The sequence below is a fragment of the Aspergillus karnatakaensis genome, assembly GCF_047715665.1.
Source record: "Aspergillus karnatakaensis strain CBS 102800 unplaced genomic scaffold BJY04scaffold_102, whole genome shotgun sequence".
Taxonomy (NCBI): Eukaryota; Fungi; Ascomycota; class Eurotiomycetes; order Eurotiales; family Aspergillaceae; genus Aspergillus; species Aspergillus karnatakaensis.
Window position 1 is genome coordinate 22,741 of NW_027395814.1, and position 17,878 is coordinate 40,618.

At 52.4% G+C, this 17,878-nt stretch overlaps 8 protein-coding genes across 8 annotated transcripts; 5 read left to right on the forward strand and 3 right to left on the reverse strand.

The window, feature by feature from the left end:
• Positions 1 to 349: 349 nt before the first annotated feature.
• BJY04DRAFT_225791 (protein kinase family protein) lies at positions 350 to 4,066 on the forward strand (the record flags this gene model as incomplete). Its single annotated transcript, XM_073718268.1, has 2 exons — positions 350 to 3,441; positions 3,610 to 4,066. The coding sequence occupies exons 1-2, from the start codon at positions 593 to 595 to the stop codon at positions 4,064 to 4,066; spliced, it is 3,306 nt and encodes a 1,101-aa protein (XP_073564419.1). The 5' UTR covers positions 350 to 592.
• Positions 4,067 to 4,693: 627 nt separating this feature from the next.
• BJY04DRAFT_11365 (CobW family GTP-binding protein) lies at positions 4,694 to 6,419 on the reverse strand. The gene is made up of 6 exons (XM_073708196.1): positions 6,247 to 6,419; positions 6,091 to 6,174; positions 6,024 to 6,035; positions 5,878 to 5,974; positions 5,296 to 5,827; positions 4,694 to 5,220 (listed from the first exon to the last, which is right to left on the reverse strand). The coding sequence occupies exons 1-6, from the start codon at positions 6,362 to 6,364 to the stop codon at positions 4,864 to 4,866; spliced, it is 1,200 nt and encodes a 399-aa protein (XP_073564420.1). The 5' UTR covers positions 6,365 to 6,419; the 3' UTR covers positions 4,694 to 4,863.
• Positions 6,420 to 6,579: 160 nt separating this feature from the next.
• On the forward strand, positions 6,580 to 8,385 carry BJY04DRAFT_11386 (Mob1 family protein). The gene is made up of 2 exons (XM_073708203.1): positions 6,580 to 6,893; positions 6,963 to 8,385. The coding sequence occupies exons 1-2, from the start codon at positions 6,657 to 6,659 to the stop codon at positions 8,229 to 8,231; spliced, it is 1,506 nt and encodes a 501-aa protein (XP_073564421.1). The 5' UTR covers positions 6,580 to 6,656; the 3' UTR covers positions 8,232 to 8,385.
• Positions 8,386 to 8,612: 227 nt separating this feature from the next.
• BJY04DRAFT_224833 (HIT family protein) lies at positions 8,613 to 9,234 on the forward strand (the record flags this gene model as incomplete). The annotated part of the gene is made up of 2 exons (XM_073718074.1): positions 8,613 to 8,669; positions 8,743 to 9,234. The coding sequence occupies 2 exons, from the start codon at positions 8,613 to 8,615 to the stop codon at positions 9,232 to 9,234; spliced, it is 549 nt and encodes a 182-aa protein (XP_073564422.1).
• On the reverse strand, positions 9,058 to 10,326 carry BJY04DRAFT_225801 (HD domain-containing protein). Its single transcript, XM_073718269.1, has 2 exons — positions 10,164 to 10,326; positions 9,058 to 10,109 (listed from the first exon to the last, which is right to left on the reverse strand). Exons 1-2 carry the CDS (start codon positions 10,207 to 10,209, stop codon positions 9,475 to 9,477), a joined length of 681 nt encoding a protein of 226 aa, XP_073564423.1. The 5' UTR covers positions 10,210 to 10,326; the 3' UTR covers positions 9,058 to 9,474.
• Positions 10,327 to 10,534: 208 nt separating this feature from the next.
• BJY04DRAFT_225804 (uncharacterized protein) lies at positions 10,535 to 12,557 on the forward strand (the record flags this gene model as incomplete). The annotated part of the gene is made up of 2 exons (XM_073718270.1): positions 10,535 to 10,768; positions 10,839 to 12,557. 2 exons carry the CDS (start codon positions 10,535 to 10,537, stop codon positions 12,462 to 12,464), a joined length of 1,860 nt encoding a protein of 619 aa, XP_073564424.1. The 3' UTR covers positions 12,465 to 12,557.
• On the reverse strand, positions 12,488 to 15,634 carry BJY04DRAFT_203511 (Rad4 family protein). The gene has a single exon (XM_073713359.1). The coding sequence runs from the start codon at positions 15,555 to 15,557 to the stop codon at positions 12,651 to 12,653; it is 2,907 nt and encodes a 968-aa protein (XP_073564425.1). The 5' UTR covers positions 15,558 to 15,634; the 3' UTR covers positions 12,488 to 12,650.
• A 148-nt stretch (positions 15,635 to 15,782) lies between these two features.
• Positions 15,783 to 17,643, forward strand: BJY04DRAFT_211933 (CoA-binding protein; the record flags this gene model as incomplete). The annotated part of the gene is made up of 3 exons (XM_073714470.1): positions 15,783 to 15,867; positions 15,917 to 16,233; positions 16,627 to 17,643. The coding sequence occupies 3 exons, from the start codon at positions 15,783 to 15,785 to the stop codon at positions 17,641 to 17,643; spliced, it is 1,419 nt and encodes a 472-aa protein (XP_073564426.1).
• Between the last annotated feature and the right edge of the window lie 235 nt (positions 17,644 to 17,878).

Genomic DNA, 17,878 nt, shown 5'->3' on the forward strand with positions numbered 1-17,878 from the left:
CAGGTCTGATCCTGGCTAACCACCGTGTCTTCCTGCAGCAACAGCTTCTCATTTTCATCTTTTTTTCCCTCCCACTCCCGATTTCTTTTCTTCCCTTCCCATCCATTTCCGGGTACCTCTGGATACCTTTCTTCTTCGTTTCTTTTCTATAGAATTGTATTGAACATTTTAATATTCTGAGCTACTCACAGAACCATCCCCTACTTGCTCGTCTGCTGCTGCTGTTGTGCGACCTGTTACGACGCTGGACCCTCACCGACTTGTCGAGGACCATTCGATGCTGAGGTCTTTGCCTGGATCTGTCTGATTTGGCTGCCTCCTGTTTGGGCTTGTTAATTTTTCTCTGGCTCTCTCTCTCCCTTCTGCTGACTAGTACATCTGGTTCACTTTTCTTTTTCCTGGCTTCTCTGTTGTCTCTTGAAAATTTTTTAGCTTGGTCCGAAAATTTCCCTCTGAAACCCTGGTCAACTGTTAACGGAGATCCCGCCGCAAGAATAATTTCTTATGGCCCTCGCCTTCCCAGCCCCCTCGAGTCTTCAAGTCGTCCTCCCCCTTTCGACTTCGACTACCTTGGGCTCTTGGGTCGTGCTGGATGGCCATCTCCATTGCAGACAGCTCCTGTAGCTCGCCCAGGTCGTCGCTGGGTTTTCTGCTCGACCCGGAAAAGTTCGAGCCCCCACGTCCCAAGCAGAGCATGTGGCATCGCCTGGGTCTTCGGCGATGGCTAGGCCGCGATGACCGAGACTTTGCCTCTCGCTCACCTTCCAGTAGTGATGACACTTCCCCCGCGTCCAGGGGTCGCTCCAAAGGCACCGCTTCTCCACCGAAATCGTCCCACGATAACCTCACACGTCGATTGTCGAGGAGGGTCGGCGTGGGTCTCCCGCGATCTACGACATTCAAGAGGCAGCATTCCGAGCGTCGAGACCGTCTCTCCCCTGTCAATACAGAGCCCCGACGCGCAGCATCGGCCGACCGTCGTGAGTCGAGTCTTCAGCGAACCAAGTCCCCACAGTCTGTCGTGGATCCCAGATTATCCGCTCCCGAGATTAACTGGCCGCGCGACGACCCGGACCCAGATCCCCCAACGGCACCCAAAGACGACGACCCTCCGGAAGCGAATGAGGACCACCCCCAGCACATCGACGTACGGTCGGAATGGGACCACCACCCCGAGATGACGGATACTCCCGAGGGGTATCCTGCTGATATTTTTGATATGGAGTTGGAGCGCCGGTGGATTCTCAACCTGAGCATGCACTTTCGAGACCGCTCTGAGAGGGAAAAATTTTTCGTCACCTATGCAGAGGCCGCCAACCGCTGGCGCCGCGTTTCCATCTCGTGTGATTATCGCGATGCTGAACCTGATTCTTTAGAGCAGGATCTGAGGGAACTACGATATCAGCGAGACAAATGCGCCCGCATCTATGAATCCATCCGCGAATCGCTCCCCGCCATCCAATTCTACGATACCGTCACCAACCTCAAGCTCGAAACCCGCGATGGTCGTCTGCATGTCCATGTCACTGAAGACGTCAACGAAATTATCCCTTACCCTCCTATTTCCAGCATTGGGCATCTTCCTGATGCCCGCCTTGTTCCCGAGCGCCGCCTACACTTCGAGGCACACTTATCGGGATTTGTATATAATGTGAGACTGGGTGATAGGTCGTTTATCAAGAAGGAAATTCCCGGACCAGATACCGTCGACGAATTTTTATACGAGATCAACGCGCTACATGCGCTACAGGGTACACCAAATGTGATTCAGGTGGAGGGAATTGTGGTCGATGACCGACAGGAGGTGGTAAAAGGGCTTCTAATTAGCTTTGCTGAGAAGGGTGCCTTGGTGGATATCTTATACGAATACCGTGGAACGCTCTCGTGGGAGCGCCGCGAACGCTGGGCCAGACAGATTGTGCACGGCTTATGTGAGATACACGAAGCAGGCTATGTGCAAGGTGACTTTACGCTGTCTAACATCGTGGTCGATGGGAATGATGACGCGAAGATCATCGACATCAACAGACGAGGGTGTCCGGTGGGGTGGGAGCCTCCAGAGATTGCGGCAAAGATCGAGAGCAACCAACGGATATCAATGTACATTGGCGTGAAAACTGATCTTTACCAACTTGGGATGACTCTGTGGGCACTCGCGATGGAAGAGGATGAACCCGAGCGGCAACGTCGACCGTTCCTGCTAAGCGAGAATATGCCCGTGCCGGACTATTATCGAAGGCTGGTTTCCATCTGTTTAAGTCCGGTCCCTCGAAATCGACTATCCGCCAAGGAGTTACTGAACCTGTTCCCTCCCGAGACCCCTACGTTCGATCAGCTGCCTAGGATGCATCCCCACATCGGAGTAGGGCTTCACAATGGCGCGCTGCCGCTGTACGACTCACGCGCCACTTTCATGTATCCTCGCGGTCGTTCGGTGGGTGGCTTTGGGCACAACCAAGCACAGACACAACACCAGCACCCACACGGCAGCTTGGATAGCACCTCGTCCCCTATCTCGGATGGGGCGGCTTTTGAACGAGAGGAACACGAGCGTCAAATGGAGTTGTATAACATGGATACTCAGCCTAATGGTGTGCACAAGCAGGACTCGATAATGTTTGATGAGCGAATGTCCATAGACCACCTAGCGCCCATGACACTTGACGACACCCAAGAGTTTCAACATAGTGCACCGATGCATTATGAAGAGAGTGAAATCGACCTGGAAGCTGGCGTCAGTCATCGATACCGCATCCCACCGACAAGATCAACGATTGAGTCACCTTCTGATGATCAAGCTATGCCTGATGAACTTGTTGGCGTCGGTTCATGGAAGCCTCCGTCACAACATGATCTCGCCCCCTACAACCCTACGGAACTATCTACCAGCCCCCAGCCCCCTACTGATATATACCCGGTGAGCCCGGTGGCCGAAGCTCAGACTACGGAAGCGCAATTCCCAAATACACCTCCCCTCCTGCAGCGCCCAACGATCAACCCGGCGGCCGAATCATTCAAGCAGGTCCACGAAACGAGTGAGAACTTGCCGACAGTCACAGCGGCGTTAGAAGGGGAGCACTCCAGTAGCCAGAGCACATACTTGAGTGATTCTGGTTTGCCCATTAACCCGGCCCTCAAGGCGATAAAGGAAACCTTCAGTCAATACTTGCCCTTGGAAAACCAGTCCGCTCCAGAATGTCCTCAAGAGATTCATCGACAACTCAGCCCTTACTTGAGCGACTCTAAGTTACCGATTAACCCAGCTGCACGAGCGCCAGGAACAGTGCCGCCAGCTTTGGAAGTGTACAAGCAATCGACCCCTGCTGAAGCACTGGTTAATCTTTCTCAAAAGGTTATTGAGGTCGAAAGCCACAGTCTGGGCGACTCCCGCTTGCCTATCAACCCAGCGATTCAATCAGCAGATCAAATAGTCTCATCTCAGTCAGAATATCTGCCACCCGCTGTTGTTTCGTCAGCCCAAGAACGACAGGAAGTTGTTCAGGGCTCAGGCGAAAACGTTTTTCTAAGCAATTCTCTGCTACCTATCAACCCAGCAATGATATTATCGGAATCCTTGACTTCACAGTCAGACACTAAGCTCGTTCTCAGCGAGCTGACTACACGCCCCGAGCAGGCTTTCCAAGACGAAACCACGGACACCTTCCTGAGTGATTCTCACCTGCCTATCAACCCCGCAGCAACCTCGGTAGAGAATTGGACATCCCCACTGGACACAAAACCGGCTCTGAATGGCAAAGAGACTCTGTGCTCCCGATACATTATCTCAGACCCGAATCAGGACTCCTTCCTGAGCAATTCCCACTTGCCTATCAACCCAGCATTTCCGTCACCCGAGGGGAAAATAACCAACATAGCCCCACCCTCTATATCTGCCGTTGGGATTCAATCGGGCGCAGTGCCCCAGCAAGTCGCCCATGACAGGACTACTTACCTCAGCGACTCTCATCTACCTATAAATCCATCTTACACCGACAAGGCAATGCCAATAGTATGCCCTACGATGACTCCCTCAAGTCCACACCACACCAAACAGACTGTTCAATAAAAGTCTCTAAACTAGAGACTTCGCGCGCAAGTCCTATCTTGCGCTGTATACTTATTATCACTTACCTCCTCGCGTTTCAGCACAATGCAGCGGGTCATGACGGCGAAACATGGAGTTCACAGCATTATAATCACGACCATTTCTCTTCTGGGATTTATCCTTCGCAATTTCTCATTCGATCTTGATTTTCTTCCTCGTTTATGATCATTGCACTCGTCCCCCATAAAACTGGTTTCATGCGTTTCTTTAATTTGCATATCACCATCCCACTAGCATGTCCTGTTTTTGAGCTTCTTCGTTTACCGTGGGGTTTTGCGTTTCCTTCCATAGCCTTGTTTTTCTCTTCCAATTCTAACGACGGTACATGATCTGGATGGGGTTCTTTTTGAATTTTTTTTTCCTTGGTTCGTCTTACTGAGATTTGTTTATTTTTTTCCCTTTGTTGTTGTGTCCTGTTCTGTTATCAGCTGTCTTGGGTAATGCACACACAAACGCACAAATGTATATTGGTTGATTTGTTGATTGATTGATCGAATGTCCAGCCATTCCACCACTATACCATTCTTAGCAGCGACTGTATTAATTGATAACTTTCTTCCGATGCCTACGATGTCTATCACTTGACCATTCTTGAAACCACTCAAGTAGCACTGTTTATTGTGAAGACCGCAATGATATATGCAAGTGACTCCGCAACCTTGACCCTCACCCTAGTAGTAAGAAATTATTCCGATGGATACTCTGTATGTTCATTCACGGATAGCCCATCATTGAGCTTTATTCTTCCTCGAGATACATCACTCCCCACCCTCCTTCAGAAACCTATCAAAGCTTTCTTGCCAAACACCAATATCTCCTAAACTCCTCCCGATCAACACTATTTTACACTCCCTCTTCCCCTCCTCATCTGGCGCGAGAACCTGGTCTCGGATCTCGAAGACGTCACGCACAGCCTGAATAATCTTGCTTGAGCCGTCTGGAAGAGCGAGTATGCCTTTCAGGCGGTGGATCTCGAAAGTAGGTGGTTTGATGGTAGGAGAAGATGCGGACGGAGGAAGTGTAGACTCCCAGAGAACAGACTGCAGCCACGCGTCTACAAGACTAATCTTCGATTCGGGGACTGGTGGGTGGGTTAGAGAGATTGTTGAGATGGACTTTAAACCGACTTTCTGTTAGCATACTCTTGCTTCACTCTGGTGAACATAAGTGGAGAGAAGGAGGGGGCGTACAGGATCGATATGACTGTGCCCCTTTTCACTGAAATCCAGACTATCGAGATGATCATACGCATGAAGGTCAAGTACAACGCCCTCGATCCTTGGCGTCCGGCTGTGATCCGTCTCGTGGATTTTCGCGGCGGAGTTGATAGCCGTCACTCTGTCGCGGACACGCACTAGTTCTTCGTGGGAAACGAGGTCTGTTTTGTTGAGAATGATTACATCTGCGTGGGAAATTTGCATGTGCGCCATTGAGAGGACAGGGCCTGTGTGATCGTGGTCATGGTGTTGGTTTGGGTCTTTCCCAGGGCTAGACTCCGGAACAGTTTCCTCAGGTGTCGGTTCATCAAGCAGATGGAGGATGTTTTTAGCATCTACGAGAGTGACAATTCCGTCGAGGTAGATCGAGCTGCCCAGATTATCGTCTACCCAGAAAATCGGGGCGATATTGCCTGGGTCTGCGAGGCCAGTGGTTTCAAGCAGGATGTAGTCGAACGTGCCGCGGCGGTCCATTAGCGATTCTATGGCCATTACGCCAGAGTCTCTAATGTTGGATTAGCGGTATTCGAGCCTGTGCCAAGGTGAAGCCCATACTTGACTGAGCAGCAGATACAGCCATTGCCAACTTCTAGCCATTCGGTTACTTCTTGGCCGTCTTGGTTGACTGTCATGGGCTTTTCGATGTCGGATGCTGCAACTTGTAAGCTGTTTGTGAAGCTCCAATTGTGCCTTGGACTTACAGTCCCCGAACTCTGCACCATGGTCATGGTTAGTATAGTTCTTGTCAAGATGGGCTGTTACCGGTACCATTCATGATCACAGCAATCTTTTTGCCATGTTTCTCCGTCAGGATATAGTTAAGTAAGGTGGTCTTTCCAGCACCAAGATATCCTAGCAGAGACCAGTCAGCTATCTGTGCACCACACCCGCTTCCTACATTAAAGATCTACTAGTTTGTCGTACCCGTCACCAGCGTGATAGGTACGCGTTGCTGCGGCAGGATCTCCGTATCCGCTTGGAGTTCTGACTCTGAGAGTTGAGAGATATCCACAAGGTCGGGGGGAGCGTCGTCGTCGTCCATTTTAATAACCAGCTATTACGATATTTGTAGTACCAGCTGCAGGCGTGTATAGAATCCGGGGCAGAACTCGATGACGTTACCAAGAGGGGAAGCAGGTAGGGCTTAGGGTTGGGGCGGTCATGGGCCAGAACTCACCGCCCGGCAGATCCCTTGACCCATGCTATCTTTAGCTCGGCTTTAGTTGGAGAAGGCTGGTCAAGTCTCTCCCTCGTCTTCCAGTGTCCTTTTGCTCTTCTCTCTTCTTCTTCTGTGATTCTGCACTTGCTCCTTATTCTCGCAAAGCTCCGTGAACATGGCCGCTGCGGGAGTCTCCCCGTCCAGCTCTCCGCGACTTCCTAGCCCTCCTCCATTCACGGAGGTACAGATAGGACCCCAGTCGCCCTCTGTCGGGGAGTCGTTTGGTAGCGATGCCGACCTCCAACTCTTGGGAGTATCCCCAGGCGCAGATGATGGGCCAACGCGAAGAATTAGACCCGGCTCGAAGAGTAGCGAAATGTCCGCCGGACCTCCATTAGTCCCTCTTTCGCAGGTTAGTAAACAATCGGATGCCCAACTGGATTGGCCCCCAGCTTCTAACAATCGCATATCTCCTGTATAGCTCGACTCGCCATTTCAACTCCAAGAACATCTGAAAGCGCTATATAGCCACTATACGCGACCGGAAAATTCCGATACAGTCCTCCCAATCCGACGGGGGGTTGCCCGCAAGATTGCGGAGGCCCCGGAGGGTATCGATCGAATGCTATGGCTCTACGAGCTCTGCCGTTTCCTAACCATGAAGATCAACGATCTTGTCGTTGCCTTCTTTGCCGAGAACCCTCCTTGTTCCGCACAAACTTGCCCCGAAATGCGCGCGTCGGAATGGCAGTATCTGTGCGCTGTACATGATCCGCCGAAGGCCTGCTGCGCCATTGATTACTGCTGCCACACGCTCGACTGGGCCGCAAATATCCTTACCTCACCTAAACACTTCCCGAGTCGGCTCACAATGGGATCGGAGTCTGGGAGTGGACGTGTGGCTGGTCATAGACATCTCACCAACATCTTCCGGCGACTGTATCGCATCTTCGCACACGCTTGGTTTCAGCACCGGGAGGTATTCTGTCAGGTAGAGGGCAATGACGGGCTATTCATGTTCTTCTTGACTGTTTGTGATGAATTCGAGCTCATTCCTGCAGATAACTATACCATTCCTCCAGAGGCGGTTGGAGAAGACCCAGACGAGGCGCCTCAACCGCGACCAGCAGAGGATACAAGTAATGAGCGTCCGAAATCAATCCTGCGCAAGGATGATGAATCATTGATACCGCCTTTGGATGAGATTGAGCCTCCAGCGATTAGTACTGGTGCTACCACTCGAAGACACAAGTCGAGTCCCTCAATTGGATCTCGCGTCACAACAATTAGCGAAAGCGCGGAAGATACTGAAGAGCCTGTACCACTGCCATCGCTCGAGGTGAAAGAAAACGAAGAAACCGAAGAGAAGCAGCAGGCCGAGCCCTTGGTTGAATCACCGAGCGCCCAATCCCCCACACAAAACACCGAATCACAGGTCACCGTTGCCGAAGTTGACTCGGATGAAGAAGCCTCAGCAGCGGCTGTAACACCTCCATCTGAAGAAGAACATAAGGAGCACGAGCCCACAGAGATCGCCACAGAGACCGCCACAGAGGCCCCCCAAGATGACGTCCCTGATATAGCCGAGGAGCCTAAAACTGAGACCGCAGTTGAGCCAAAAGCGGATCCTGAACCGGAAGTCAAATCTGAACCTCAAAACACAGAGTCAGAGCCGGAGACGAAAACGGAGATGAAATCGGAAGCAAAAGAGAAGGAAGAGGCAGTTGATGAGCCTGCTAAAGAAGGTTGACATTTTCACGGGGGATTCAAGATGCTGCACCCTATGGTGTTATGCGATAGCGCTTTGCTACGATTGTAATATGCCCTTGAGTTTGGCTGCCTTGTTGGTTTGTTTCCGCATTCGAAGCTCCTCGTGTAATATACCTCCAGAGAGAATGATACCCATATCTGTTGCGTGGTTTAAGAATAAAGCGGACTGCAGTAAACTAGGTACCTTGTTAGAGGAAAGTAATTACGTCGCCGGTCCGCTCTCCGCACCACCTCCGACGCAATCACCTCAACAGCCGCAAAAACAAGCATCTACCTCGTCCACAACCCAATAACCACACCCAAGCGCTCAGTATACATGTCACTATCAGCTAACACCAACCAAGCACCCTCAGCACAAACTATGCCCCTCCCCAAGACTGGGCCCATCCACTTCGGCCCCTTCCTCGTCACCCCGCAGGTTCGTCACGTCCCCTCACCAACCCCTTCTTCAATCGCACCACCCACGAACCATACTCCTCTAACAACTCTAGGTCTTCCACCAAACTCCCCTAACAATCGCCCTCGTGAACCTCAAACCCATTCTCCCAGGCCATGTCCTCGTCTCCCCGCGCCGCGTCGTCCCCCGAGTCTCCGACCTCACACCCCCCGAAACCGCCGATCTGTTTCTGACCGTTCGGCGCGTGGGAAGAATGATCGAGCGCGTGTACGGCGCCACAAGTTTGAATATTGCAATTCAGGATGGGGCGGAGGCAGGGCAGAGCGTGCCGCATGTGCATGCGCATATAATCCCGCGCAGGAGGGCGGATTTGAGCCGTACGGATCAGGTTTATGAAATGCTGGATGGGGAAGAGGGGGATATTGGGAGGGGGCTGAGGAGTAAAGAGAAGGAGGAGAGCGAAAACAGGGGGATGGATGATCGGTTGAGGGTTGATGATGAGGCGAGGGTTGCGAGGGGGCCGGAGGAGATGGAGGAAGAGGCGGTTAAGTTGGCGGCGGAGATGGAGAAGGAGAACGATGATTGATTTATTCATTTGGATTGGAGAATATACCCCTTGTAGTTTGATGCGATGGTATTGTTATGTATAATGAGGGCAGGATGTGGTATCTATCTAGGTGACCGACTGACCGTACAACGCCTCTAATAGATAAGGAAAAGGAAATAGACAGGAAGAAAGATACAGTATCGTTAGACATTTCGCCGTCAGCGTCTCGCTCATACGGATATGCAATAAATCGTCATGCTCGAATGTGGCTGTTCATGCTCATTCCTTCGTCGTCTGCTGCTCGCTTCTCGTCTTCCACAACGCCTCCCGCTCCTTGAGCACAGTCGCAGCCCACTCCTGAATCTCAGGGAGGTGAATGCGCTTCGCGACACCTAAGAATTCTTCCAGATCGATCTCGTAGCTTCGCTCATACTCAACCATCTGCAATAACAGCTCCATCTTGTCGACATCGTGCACGAACTGCGCTTCCAGCGTTTCGTTTGCCTCATACTCATTGAAGACTGAAAGTATAGCGTCCCCCGAGAGCATTCCGCCTGGCACATCGCGCAACAATTTCGTAGAGATATACTCCATAACAGCGGCTTCGCGACGGGCCTTTTCGGTTTTCTTGACGGGGTCTTTGGGTGTGATGTCGCCGACCAGCGACTCGGCCATATCATGGACAAGCGCCATCTTCATGCAGTGTGGAAGGTTCAGGCGGGCGGCGAGAGACGGTGGCGCGAGCATTGTCATTATCGACATGCGGTACATGTGGTCTGAAATTGACTCGCCGTGGTTAATGTCGAAGCGGCGCCATCCTTCACGCTTTGTAGTCTTCAGTCGCTCAAGGAGGTGGAAGAAGGGAACGGGAGAGGTAGAGTTCTCTTCTAGAGGGTAGGGTAGAGTAGATAGGACTGTTTGTTCTATTGTTAGCGATGAGGGGTAGAGGGTTGGCTGGTGGTACTGACCGGACTGAGGGGTCCATTCGGCTTCGGAGGGGGTTTCGGAGCCCATTTCGACAGGATAGTGGAATGGAAGAGGGGGGCGGATTTTGAGAGTAAGCTTGGGGAGATAGACAAGAAAAGACACAGTAAAAGGAGTAGATAGTTAGAATAGAAGTCAAGAAGAGAGAAGGAGGGTCTGGAGATAAAAAGCAAAAACGGCGCTGGGGGTTACCTATCGCCGAACCAAACAATCGACCTTTATGTTTCGCTCCACTGTAAACATTCGCCCTCCGCTTTGCCTGGTTCTCAGTGCACGCTCTACCCCTGCTGCTCTTTATTTGCTAGGTATGCCAGCAGTTCTTTTTATGTCTACATGGCTAACCGGCAGCTCCAGAATGCAATCGCTCAAAACCCCTCGCCCGAAACCCTCCAATTGGCCTCCCCAATCCTCCCACACCGTCTTGATCCGCAATCTCCAATTATTGGAGCTCGACCAACTCGATGACTGGCCCAGCATCAACCTCCGCACCCTCTCTTCGTCTTCACAAAATCAACGCCAGCGCGTCAAGGCCGTTGAATGGATTCTGTATCGGCTAGTTGCACTCTGGGACCCGGAGGCCGCTCGGGATGTAGGTTCAGTCTTTGATCCAACCCGCTGGCCATGAAGAACGAGGAGAGCTGAATATGCCTGCTACCTAGAAACTACGTCCCTTCTTCCCTCCACTCGAACCTTTGCAATCCGTTAATTTACGAGCTGCGCTCTTCCGTGTCTTGACCGACCTGAAGAAGAATGGCGATCTGGGTCGCGAGATTATCCTTCGGAAGTCCATGCTGGACGACTGCAAAGGCGAGAAATTCGATGAGCTTCTAGCTATTTTCTCTACAAACGTGGTACGGCGAAGGAAGGTCCAGGACCGCAACCTCGCCGTTGACTTCTCTTTGGCCTCCGGTTTAACTCCGCACGAGTACTCGCTTCTCCTACCCCTGATTATAGCCCATAGGGTGTCCTTGAACACACTAGTGGAGAGACGGGATCGTGTCCGAGACACGCAGGAGAAGTTCTCGCAGCTGTTGGACGAGAAGAAAGGAAATATAGAAAACCATCCCAGACCTGATGGCCGCGACGTGCAAATTCAAGGGGCAGATCTAGAAGCTGTGATCCGTGAGACGAAATCCAATTGGCAAGGAAGTGCTGAATGGGCCGACGCTATACTTTACGGTGGGCTCAGCAGCGGCCGCGATGCGTTTCTAGAGCTGCCCTTTGACAACGCGTGGTCTCAGGCAAAAGAGTTGACGGTTGATGATCTCCGAACAACTACCTCGCGTTCAGACTTGGTGTCAGACCTCGAGGCCCGGGTCTTGCGGCAACGAGCACGGTTGCATAGATGGCACAAGTATTCTGCCTCTCTCAGACGCTCAGAAACAGCATCACCCTCAAAGCCTACAGAGGCAAACAAGACGCCTCAGCTAGTCTTCCGTGACCACCAAACTCTCACAGTAGCTAGTATCTCTAAAGCAGTGCGCCAGCCCGCCGGCAGAGCCAAATCGGTCGCTGGCGATCAAGACCTCCTCCTTTCCATCACGGAAGCAATGGAACGAATCAATGGTCCTGCATATAAACAGGCCCCGCCGGTCTCCGCATCTAAGCCGGCACTCGAGCCGAAAGCGAAAGCATCAAGGCCAGTCCCATCCATCGTGCGGCCTGAAGTATTCGAACCACCAGCGGATCTGGCAAGTCTTGAATATAACATAGAACAACCCGTGCGCAGAAGCTCCAGGCCGTCTGATACCCTCACCGAACGCACCCGCAAATCGATGTCCATGTTCGAAGACATCCCCGAAAGCCCACCCAACAACCCGCCTACTCTCGAATACCCCGACGACCCATCCCCGGAGGAGCAAGAAGAAGAGCAAGAGGAGGGACCAAGACCTACCTACACCCTCGTCGAACGCACCCGCAAGTCTATGTCTCTCCTCCCGCCACCGCGCGAACATACCCGCCCAAGCGCCCGCTCCCGAAAATCCCGCGTCTCCTTCCCTATAAATCAGTTTGAAACACCTCCCAAGCCGTCTGCAGCCGATTTCCCAAGTCGGGCGTCTACACCGCGTGACGAGCTATTCGAAGACCAGGCTGATTATGCGAGCGTGTTCAAGTCGAGGCCGCGAATTGCTCTGAGTCCAGTTGCTTCTCCGGCGGTGCATGTTAGTCCGATCGGTGACTTTGATCTTTCTGGCGATGGCATGGGGGATGATATAGGTGCAGGTGAGGATTTAGATTATGTTGCTGTGGGGTCGCCTTTGGCGGCGAGGAGGAGATATTACTAGGTTTGCTGCTTTCAGTGTTGCGGTTTGCGTGTTTATTCGCTTTTTATTGCTATCTTAGAGTATGATAGACACTATAATACACGACTCATGAAGCCTATGATTATTGTACCATGTCCCATAGAACCTAACTCCATTTCCATACCTATTTTACCAACCACTCAAACTCCAAACAGATAATAAGGTGCCTCAAGACCTCTTCGTACCCCGTGTCCGTCTGCGCTTCTGCGGCGGAGGAGATAGCTCTTCTTCAGAAGACTCTGGGACTGACGACAACTCGTTATCATCATCAGAATCAAGAATCGGTGTCTGGGCTCGAGTCACCTTCCGCACCCTTCGAACAGGCTGATTTCTCTCTACCACAATCAAGCCTCCAGCATCGCCTTCATCATCCCCATCAAGAAGAAAGCCTCCACCACTTGCGGCAGTATCATCCTCTTCTTCTTCAGGATCAGGAACCGATGACTCGTCTTTTGCAATTCTCCTCGCTCGCCGAACAGGCGGTGCTCTCTCCTCGACGATCAAATCCCCAGCATCGCCGTCATCATCTCCACCAAGAAGGAACCCTCCGCCACGTGCATCAGCATCATCCATTTCTTCGTCTTCATCCACTAAACCCACCGGGCGAGACCCGCTCCTGGCTGCAGCCTCAGCCGGCGTCCCAGGCGTCCCAGTCGACTTCCCCTTCCGACTCGCAAATGGATTATACGCATCCGGCAAATCACCACCTTCCTCTTCGTCAGCATACTCTTCTTTAACACGCTGTGCAATCCGCATCCCAAAGAGAAATTTCCGCCACGTAGCAAGGATCTTTGCCTCCGCTTTCCGAGCTTCTTTGCGTCGTTTCTCTTCGTTGTCTGCGCGCCAAGCATCCTTCACGAGGTCCTCGTTCTCGACAGCGACGACGACACCTTCGATAACGGGGACGGCCATTTGGGAGCCAAATTCGAAGCCTGTTACAGCTTCGGCGTAGTCGATGCCTAATTTCTTGCAGATTCGTGCAGTTCCAGGAAAAGGAATGTGGACTGCGCCCTCTGGAACCATGCGCGGGGCGAAGCAGTCGATGTTGCCGTAGTTGTTCTTGGGAATGATTCCGTCAACGATAGGTGGCGGAATGATCTCCTGCGTTTGTTCTATGGAGTATAAGCCCTGCAGAGGCTTTTGGCCTGTTTGGCGAGCATGTTCGTCAACTTCACGTTTACGGAGGAGGGTGACGGCGCGGATGGGAACGCGCTTAAGAGGAACCTCGGCAGGGCGTGGTTCGCGCCCTTCTTTGTGCCAGCTTTCGGCAGATTGACATTTCACAATGTCGGAGCGGCGGTAGACGTTTTCAGCTGGTGGGGGGGTTGCTGTGGGCGTTGCTGGAGAGTTGGTTTTGGACTTTGGTGCTGCTTTCTTTTTCCCACCTGGCGTGAAGGTGCGGACGGGTTGGGCGCCTGGGCGAAGGGCCTCTTCGCGGCGAAGAAAGCGTTCGAGGACAAATTCGGTCGATGTGCGGAGGCTTTGGAGAGTGTCAACGCTCTCGGTGTTTGGTTTGGCTTTTTGCGGTCGGTTGGGAACTAGATCTTGAGCATCTTCGATATCATCGACGGCGGTGCGATCTTTGTGTGGGCGTTCATAAAGATGCAAAACAAGGCGAAACCAGTCCCGAGGATCATCGTCAGGCCCTTTCTTGCCCAACCGGAAGCCCTTGGTTTTGCCAGGCCAGGTGCGTCGTCGAAGATACCGAGTAGTGACTTCTTTGGCGGTTTTGTCGGCTGAAAAGGCAATAACATAGCATATCACTTGCTTCGCTTTATCAGCTTTGGCTCCGCGCGGTTCCCAGGCTGACTGGAGATCTTGAGTAGCAGCAACCGCATTCGGCAACACGATAGGATCAACGGAGACGACGCGGTGTGTGATTGGAGATGCCACCTCGGTCCAATAGGTGGGAAAAGGCAGATCGTGATCGAAGCGCTTTGCAGGTTTGCGCGATGAGGGCCGGACTTCCACCTCATCATCTTCGTCCTCGCTATCAAGTAGGTCTTCGGCGTCTAGGCTATCTTTGTCTTGGGATTTTTCCTTTGACTTTGGGGCAGTATGAGTTTCTGCTTTGGTCCAACCAAAACCTAGCGGTTGTAGACTGGCGACAAGTCGAGCTTCGAGTTTGAGAGCACGAAGAAGCGCGGTGAAGAGCTGCGCACCTAGGTCACGGGAACCTTCCATTCGTTTTGCAGCCTCGCGGAACTCCTCAACGCTCTCGATCTTCTCTCCAAACTGCGCTGGGTCGTGCTTGTCCTTGTTGAAAGAGGCTATCTGAGTCTGTAGCTGCGCCATTGGTCGGTAACCATGTTTTCGTAGACTCGGGGCTGTAATTTTGAACTTGCTCTTCCAGTATGCAGCTAGAATGCGCATCAAGTGGATGATGGGATCTCCATTGCTCAGATCAGGTTGTCCGGGTTCCTGTCGCGATGAGTTCTCTCCCCAATCTCGTTGCGATTTAGCCTGCCGTTTGCTTTGCTTTCCTTTCTTCTTCTTCTGCATGGGTTCTTTTGGAGGTTCCGGCGGTTCGAGGCCAGAAGCCCTGCGCCATTTCTGAATTTCCTTTTGGATTGCTGGCGGTAGCTTCTCGAGTAGAATCTCATGGCATTTCAAGTCGTTGGCCCAGTCGTTGCGTATAGCATTATGGGCGAGGAGACACTGCACGTGCAGGCGATGAATTAGAATCCGAATCTGGCGTTCGATCTTTGATGGCGCTTTCTGACCTTGTAGGATATCTTCTAGGTGCACCTCGTTCCGATCCAGCGTCAGCTCTAGGTTGTCTTGCGGCGAGACGAAGTTGGTGGCGGCCGCGGAGGCGGGAGCTGCGGGTTCAATGGCATCTTCCCAATCGACTTCATCGGACTCTGCATCATCGGAGTCGGATAGCTCCTTGTCATTTTCGTCGGTAACGGCAATGTCGACATCGGTAGGAACGGGTGTGAGAGAGGAGTCGGAGATTGGTGTTAGAGAGGATCTCGCCGGTGATACAGTCGGGGTAGCTGTAGCGGCGGCATGACGTTTAGGAGGGGGCGGCTCCTCGGAGGACTGGCGCTTCTTAGGAATAAAAGGGGGCATCCAGGAGGTGGAAGAAAGGAGATTGATGGTTGTTAGAGAATGGAGGATCACATTAGGAGCTGGGCAGCGATGGGGAGCCGAGGTTGGAGATGATGAAATCGAGGGAGGAAGTGAGATGCGCGCAGCTGTATTTAGTCGTCATGGTCGCCAACCTTGCCCCTCATTCCCCATTCTTCCCTCTTTCCATCTAACTCTATATCAGTCTACGAGACTATCTGGTTCAATATGGAGGCAGTCAAGCGCTTCTTCTCGTCCCCTCGGTTTGCTGTTGCTGGGGCGAGCAATGACTCTCACAAGTTTGGTTACAAGCGTACGATCCCTGGGATGCAATGCGATGATGTGTACTAACTCCAGTTCAGTTCTCGCCTGGTATCATCAGCATTCTTTGCCGGTGACTCCCTTGAACCCACGGGCACCGAGTATCCAGCTTTCATCCTCGCATTCCTACGATACCGTCGCATCGCCGCGGCTGCTGCCCTCCCCCTCACAGACATCGCTATCGGTGGTGACCCCGCCCGCTGTCACTCTTCCTCTGCTCCAGGAAGCTCACTCGGTCGGCATCCCTGCGGTCTGGTTACAGCCAGGAACCTTTGATGATGCAGTGCTGGATTTTGCGCGGTCGCATTTCGAGGCAGTGATAGCAGGCGACGGAGGCCGCGGATCGGAGGGATGGTGTGTGTTAGTAGATGGAGAAGAGGGGCTAGAGTCAGCTGGTGTAGAGTGGACAAGCCAGAGGCTGTAATAATTTGTTAGCTAAGGTAAATTGATGGGAGACGGTGAGCAAAGTTGAGAGGAAACTATTTGTGGTGGCTGGGATGTTGGCCGGCGGATTTCCTCATTTTCTCTGTTTGGGGAAACTCCGCCTTTTCACTTGCACTCCTCACTCCTCAATCCTACCTCTCATCACCATCCTTCCACTCTTTATGCTACAACGAATCTGCATCTCATGAATTAATGAATCAATAAGTAAATCTAATCACGAATGATCATGCCCTCTTCCTCATTTCTCTTCGACTCGCCTGTTCCTCCGCATCTTGACCTTGTCGGCGCTCCCTCTCCTCTTTTTCAGATCCCTCCAACGCCCTCAGCCTCGTCCGCGCTGTATCGTTCTATCTCCATCCCACAGCGTAAACGAGGCTATCCGGAGCCGGAAAGCCGACATGTTAAAGTTCTCCATACACCTCATCGCCCTCCCCCAATGGTAAATGACTTCTTTGCCGACCTAGACGAGTCTTATGATCACGAGGACAACAACTCCAGCTTTCACCGGCCTAGTCGTTATCGAGAATATCCCCGAACTCCACTAGATGCGAGTCTCACAGATTCTAGCAAAGAACCCGATGGCTTCCGTCGCAAACGGTGTCGTGTGGAAGATCCCTCTTTAGTTGTCGCTGCCTCGCCGTCTGGTATGGATGAGAAAGCGGCAGCGACCGAGCAAACGCCAACCGCCGCCGGTCCGCTGCGATGGAGCCGCGCTGTCCTCAATGTGGTGGGAAAGGTCTGGGACTTTTGCTGGTCTGGACCTTTCCGCGGGTTCTATGCCGGCGGTGGACGGGGTTATCCACTCGAACCGTCCGAGCCTGAAGTAGCGGAAGTCCATCAAAGCCCATCAGCCTCACCATTTGACTCCCGGCCTTCATCTTCGTCAGCATTTTCTCCGTTCGCAGAAAAGGGATCTTCGTCCGTGCCAGGTGAATATCCGCTGGATGTTGGAGAGGAAGCCCTGAATGGCAACTGGGTCATGGTTTCTCCTCGTGAGGGTGCTACAGGCCATGATACACCTTCTGCCCGTCCCCGCTCGCGAAGGTGCCATGTACCTCGCAAGAGCGTGGTCCATCGTCGTACTCCCTCCAAACGAGCGCTCGCCCCGCACCCTCAACCAACGTTTTCAGCACCGGCGAAGCCACACGAAAGCCCTGTGTCGGTGGAAACACAGCGCTACCTCGCGAGACAGAGGAAAATGGAACGTGAAGAGGACGCTAGTCTACGACGCTTAAATCGTCAACTACAGGCGATGATTCAGGAAGGAAAGCAAGCGCTCGGAACGCGCGTTGAGGTCGACATGGACATGGACATGGAAGATTGAAAGCATTACCACCCGCCGACACTGATACCCTCTCTTACGCTCACTTTGTACTCTTGTCCCTTCTTATAGTTAGTTCACGCCCGTCACGATGCCTGGCCTTTGCAAGACAACGAATCAGCAGCACGTTATGATAATGACACCCTAACGAATAACGATACATACAAAATGTTATTTTTACTTACTATGCTTACGCAATCCGAGTGCATTTATACACTAATTCACCTGCTTAGGCAAG

Coding starts and splice junctions, on each gene's coding strand:
- BJY04DRAFT_11365 (XM_073708196.1), bottom strand. CDS start 6,364: ATGGACGACGACGACGCTCCCCCCGACCTTGTGGATATCTCTCAACTC. Junction 5,828..5,877: donor TGTATCTGCTGCTCAGTCAA/GTATGGGCTTCA, acceptor ATCCAACATTAG/AGACTCTGGCGTAATGGCCA. Junction 5,221..5,295: donor GGCACAGTCATATCGATCCT/GTACGCCCCCTC, acceptor GTCGGTTTAAAG/TCCATCTCAACAATCTCTCT.
- BJY04DRAFT_225801 (XM_073718269.1), bottom strand. CDS start 10,209: ATGGGCTCCGAAACCCCCTCCGAAGCCGAATGGACCCCTCAGTCCG. Junction 10,110..10,163: donor CGAATGGACCCCTCAGTCCG/GTCAGTACCACC, acceptor TAGAACAAACAG/TCCTATCTACTCTACCCTAC.
- BJY04DRAFT_11386 (XM_073708203.1), top strand. CDS start 6,657: ATGGCCGCTGCGGGAGTCTCCCCGTCCAGCTCTCCGCGACTTCCTAGC. Junction 6,894..6,962: donor CATTAGTCCCTCTTTCGCAG/GTTAGTAAACAA, acceptor TCTCCTGTATAG/CTCGACTCGCCATTTCAACT.
- BJY04DRAFT_203511 (XM_073713359.1), bottom strand. CDS start 15,557: ATGCCCCCTTTTATTCCTAAGAAGCGCCAGTCCTCCGAGGAGCCGCCC.